Raw genomic sequence first — 5,695 nt, 5'->3', positions numbered from 1 at the left:
CTGGAATTTAAATTACGTATTGAAATTAAAGCGCGGGCTTACCCGCTGAATATGGTTACACTTCTCCTTCGGTGGCGTACTTCAAAAATTGATTTTACTACCGATTGAATGTGCGCGGCGTACCCGAGACAGTACGTATCACAAAATACCGTATAGGTTATATTCAGCATAAAATGTTGGACTGCGGACAACAAGCGAAACTATGAAATCACTTCACATGAGTGTTTGACGCAGTTTAAGTGCAATCCGAAGCAGTTTTCCCTATGTTTCGTGACTGTTGTGGAAACATGGATCTACTGGTATATACCAGAAATTAAAAAAATAGTCGAAACAGTGCACTTCACCTAGCAAAAGTGCTCCGAAGAATGCGAAGACTGTCCTGTTGACTCGTGAGTTAATGACTGTCGTATTATGGGATTCACAAGGTGTGATCTATGAAAAAATTGTCTTTGATTTTTAAATCCGCAATTACTTATTTGCCAACCCAATACATGAACTACCCTTAGATAGACAAGTCGGTCACAGAGTACTACTATGTATAATAAATTTTTTGCGCCGGTCAAACGGCTTCTCTCTAGGGCTAATAACAAAAATTTCTTCCACCATGGCAAGGTATTGGATCACACTTCGCCGGACATAAATTTGAGTAAAATGAGTAGGTTATCGCCGCCACCAAGACATACTTTGTAAAGCTTTAGAATACGTATTTTTTAGATGTGTTAAAAAAGTTGGAAATATATCGCAATTTTTCAAAATTAGCGTTTTTCTTTTTTGGCTCAGCAGCTATCGGACCGTGCTCATATTTATGGGAGTCCACTAAGTTACCTATATGTATATGTGCATGTAATTTTATATATTTATTTAACTTTATTGATTCTATTTTATTGATATGATATCACATAATCTCGTGGTAGTTATGATCTTGACTATTCTAGGTACATATATACTAAATACATATTTAAGTAAATTAGTGAGTATACCGCGTATTTGGTGCCGTCAACTTGTCCTCCCTTCAGTCTTTCTTAATAATATTCTCGATGGTAAAAGCGGATGTAAGTGCCTTTGGTTGCGACTGCAGCTGAGGCTGTGTCAGCGGTGGTAGAGGCTGCGTACTACGAGCTGGTGTGATGGGTGTAAAGGCGCTGGGTGAAAAGGTGTTTGCTTGCCGTGTGCTATCCACCGAGCTGTTGCTGTTGGAGTAGGCACCACCGGAGAGATCGAAGCTGTCCATGTCACGAAATGAATTCTGGCTACCGTCTGGATTTGTGCTCAATAGCGGCACTATTGTGCCCACATGTGGTAAGGCCAGTTCGCGATTTGTGCTGAGATGCTTTGTTGTGCCGGCGGTGCTGGTGGCGATGTTCGGCTGTGTTGGCGGTTCATTTCGAAAGAGTATGTTGAATGGCGCAATCGAAGCCAAATACTGTCGGTGCAGCTCGGTAATGCGATCGGAGTAATTTAAGCCCATTGGTGGCGTGTGTTTGTTGCAGAATGTGTTAAGGTCACTTTGTGTTGCAGCGGAAGGATCGTCTACAGTGCTTTCGAAAACTTGATGCTTTTCCAGCTGTTGAGGTCAGTTAGTTAATATTCAGTATTTATATTAAATGCAAACTCAACTCACTTGGTAGTTATCCTCTGAACCGCTGGAATTTCTAATGCAATGCCTTTGTCGTCGCGTGCGTCGACGCCGATAGTTGCCTTGCTCGAACATATCATTGGCCGACGCGTCCAGCATCCAATAACTTCCTTTGCCGGAGTTGTCATTATCGTCAATTGTGTTTTTATCACGTGGCACCTTCACGAAACAATCGTTCAGAGAGAGGTTGTGTCGTATGGAGTTTTGCCATCCTTGTTTGTTTTCCCGATAATATGGGAATCTGATAAGAGGAGTGAGGTATTTCGATTGATAGATTAATAATTGTTTATTTTGAGTATTTGGTTTGAAACTTTCGCTTAATCAAATTTATATTTGGAATTAACTTTGTTAGTAGCAGTATAGTATTTCATTAGCAGGCAAGTTCAATATTGTGAATTTATATATTGATTGGGTCACAAATCATTAATATAAGGCGTCCTTCAGTTTCGTTTCTGTTGCAACGAGCATAAAGGTAGAAAATATGTCTACTTAGAAATCCAACTTTGAATCACTTTTTCCGACATGGTAAGGACATGGACCCAGTAAGCAATTAGAAAGTAAAATTTCTTACTCTTCTATAAAACTCGTCTCATTTTTAGCTTACATATACGCTTACGTCATAAAAGTAATAATAGTTCTTGCGGTTTTAAGTAAAAACTTCTCAATTAGAAATATAGACTATGTACAATATATAGCAAGCGAATCAAAACAAATAGGTCACACCGCATATGACTCTCATTAGAATGAAATTATTCTACCAAACTAGAGGTCAGAGTTAGACAGCGACATCTTATGTAATGATAATTTTCGAAACAAAGAATGAAGCGCTATTGTGAAGCCGACCAATCAAGCATATATCCGAAGAAGAAGAAAAGGAGATCACATATCTAACATGAAAAAGCTACTTCAATATTCTAGGAATGACTGGAGAAACTTAATTAGTATGAAACTTGTAAAACTATTGAACAAACAACTTCAGTTACAATGGAAGTATACACCGAAGAATTCAGAAAAATTATTACAAAAAAAGATCTGAATATCTCAACATTTTTGGAAAGACTAAAATTAGAGTAGGCTGATAGTGATATTAAAAAATCTTGCGAAAAATCAATTCTGGATAAAAGGGATTTACATTAGGGATGTTAAAGGATTTACTGCTTTTCGAAGATTATAGGCAACAAGTTAGAGAAATCCATTAAGCAACGGAATATATGGACATTTCTTATACATTTTTCTTCAAAATGTCGCTTTCTAAGTACTTAAAAACCCAGTGACTCAGGTTATATTGCTCTAAAGAGAGATATTACAGAGATAAGGTTTTCTTGAAGGGGTCAATAAATGGTGATGGGTTCATTCAAAATCTCTTAGTTAGATATTATATATTGATCGAATAAAGGTGAGACGAACTGTATTTTTTAGGACCTTGAAAAAATCTTTTCAACCTTAGCAATATTAAGAAAAGTTATGATGAACAGATAAACTAAGCGATAATACAAAAGCTATTACGACACTTATCCAGCTTTCAGTAAAAGCAGACCGAAAATGGTTATAGAAAGTTTGCAGTTATGTGCAGATAGCAGTGGGCTATACTCTTTGAGATCGGTAGTAACAAATGCAATAGAGTGATAAGAAACCATTTCTACTGGACAAAATAAAACTACCTTAAAGTAAGTAAGAATCGCTTTCCAATTTATGTTATGCCTGGATGGCATAAATGGATCGCAGTACGATTTGATAAATATTTCCTAGTAACGATTCCGGATAAGGCATATGTTAAACAATCCTTAGAGAGGAAAGTTTGTAGTTTATACCACTGCTTTGAAATACATAGCATCAGCTTGAAATAAGGGCACAACCCGATGGAAGAGCACTCTGTAGAGATTTCTTAACTTGTCAAGAAACATATACAAGCTATTTTCAGTTCTGGTTTTACCTCGAGCCCGACAATTTTATATCTAAGCTCAGTTGTTAGTCAAAAATATGGGAAGAAGCTTATCGAAAAAGTTTAAACATTCAGAGAGGAAAAGAGACAAATATCTAGAGCCGATAGCCGCTTAAGCAAGATCAGTTCTGTTCATCCAAAACAAAGAGAAATACATAGTTGTAAATTAGTTCGTGCCGACGGTCTTTTGACGAATATTTTCAGACACTTACTTGATCTGGTACACTCTAAAGATACTCTCTCATATCATTGAGATTATTGTATATAGGGAGGGTTTGGGTTTACAGTAACATATTCACATTATAAAACAAATGTACAAATAAACCTAATAATGCTGATGGTTTGACAGACTTACTGAGTTATTCGAATCTAAAAAAAAAACTGATAAATTTATTAATTTTTTCTTGGAATTCGCAATAAGTTTATTTGGTTTATACCAGTTGTTGGTTCGATACTGCACTCTATAAGCTTTGACTAACATAAATATAGCCACCATATACGAGTAGATAAACGAAATGCTTAAGCGAGTGAGTGTTAGTTATTGAAATCGATCTCGAACGTTTTTCTCTCCACAGGCAAGATAGAGCTGACAAGCTTTTGATAAGCAGCTTCTTGAGCTGATTGTAGCAGTTCATTCGTTTCTCGAATATTATAATAGACTCTAATGTAGAATGAATTAAGATATGCAATCTTAAAGAAAGGGATAATAGATCGGAGAGGTATTCGACTTATTATGAATCCAAGTTTTATGTACTATAACAGACTTATATTCAGATATATTTGCGAAGGTAATATAAGCAAACTCTAAATAAAATATTTTTTTTGTGAAGTGTGAAACATCTTGTATGTTATATAACCTACTATCGAGCTTTAGTCTGCAAAGTTGAATTTCACTTGGACTCTTCAGTTTCAGTTAGTACACACACACACACACACACACACACACTTTTTAAATTAAAATGTGCACTTTCTTCAAATTACTTTTCCATGATGAATTTGTAGATGCCACTCAGTGTGAGTCGTTGATTCGGAGCGCTGCTAATAGCCATCGCGATCAAGGCAATATAGGAGAACGGTGGCTTTTCCGGCCGATGTGAGCTCTGCAGGAAAGATAACGGCATTGACCAGAAATTCGGATTAATGCGCAGAAAAGGATTCAATTGCTGATAATAGTAAGCGGCGGCAGCAACATTATTCTCCGACAACAAAGCGGCAACCGACGGATTATTCGCACAAACAAACTCGCCGCGCGCCAATTGCAGCTCATTCAGTGCGCTGGAGGCCGGGTAATACGGTGAAGGTAGCATCATAAAGGTATATAATCGAGCAATATATTTATATAAGTATGTGTGTATAAGCACTTTCACTTAGTAACTTTTCTAAAAACTGTTTCACTTGACAAGTAATAACGAGTGCCTTAACGATCATTCGTCAAAAAAAAAAAAAAACAGAACGCCTAAAATCCGAAAATACCGACGCGTTGCGCCACGTTGAGCATACGAAACGTAAGTGCGACGCTTGCACGTTAAGAAAAATTATAAATTCTATTGAGAGGCGCAGGAAAATTAGTACACCACGAATGGGCGATGATCTACTACAGACTGGCGGCTAAGCGGCCTAACTCTGCAGGCGCGATCGTGGAGGAGTTGGAAAATGAAAAGTACTTCCCTCATTTATCTCAGCACTTGCTTATATGCATATACGAATGAATTTGTTTACGCATGTAGTTGTGTACGTAGAGGTCGTATCTCTTGGAAAAACAATGGCTGGCTGGGTGACTGGCTGGCGGGCGATCCTCACAAGCATAGCGGCGAAGGTTCTTAGGCGAAGGCTTGCCTCCTATCAAATTAGAGAGTGTGGGAGCGCATTTGCATACACACATACACATATATATGTATATATATAAATATGCATATTTACATATGTGTGTGTGTATATGCGTTTGTGTGTGTATGGGGGCTGCTGTGTGGCAGCAGTAACGTATGAGTGATCATATCTTTACTTTTTGTGTTGCTGACTGCTCGCTCTGTTTGCTATCTTAGCTGTTGTTATTGTATATGCATGTATGCATGTATATAAAGATATATATATCTTTTTTGAAACAGTTCATAAATTCT

The 5,695-nt window shown here is 37.4% G+C and overlaps 1 protein-coding gene across 1 annotated transcript; it reads right to left on the bottom strand.

Moving 5' to 3' along the window:
* Nucleotides 1-844: 844 nt before the first annotated feature.
* On the bottom strand, nt 845-5,185 carry FoxL1 (Forkhead box L1). Its single transcript, XM_014247510.3, has 3 exons — nt 4,560-5,185; nt 1,622-1,877; nt 845-1,564 (listed from the first exon to the last, which is right to left on the bottom strand). Exons 1-3 carry the CDS (start codon nt 4,886-4,888, stop codon nt 1,013-1,015), a joined length of 1,137 nt encoding a protein of 378 aa, XP_014102985.2. The 5' UTR covers nt 4,889-5,185; the 3' UTR covers nt 845-1,012.
* Nucleotides 5,186-5,695: the final 510 nt, after the last annotated feature.

This window comes from Bactrocera oleae, chromosome 6 (genome assembly GCF_042242935.1).
Source record: "Bactrocera oleae isolate idBacOlea1 chromosome 6, idBacOlea1, whole genome shotgun sequence".
Lineage (NCBI taxonomy): Eukaryota > Metazoa > Arthropoda > Insecta > Diptera > Tephritidae > Bactrocera > Bactrocera oleae.
This window is presented reverse-complemented; position numbering and strand designations above follow the sequence as displayed.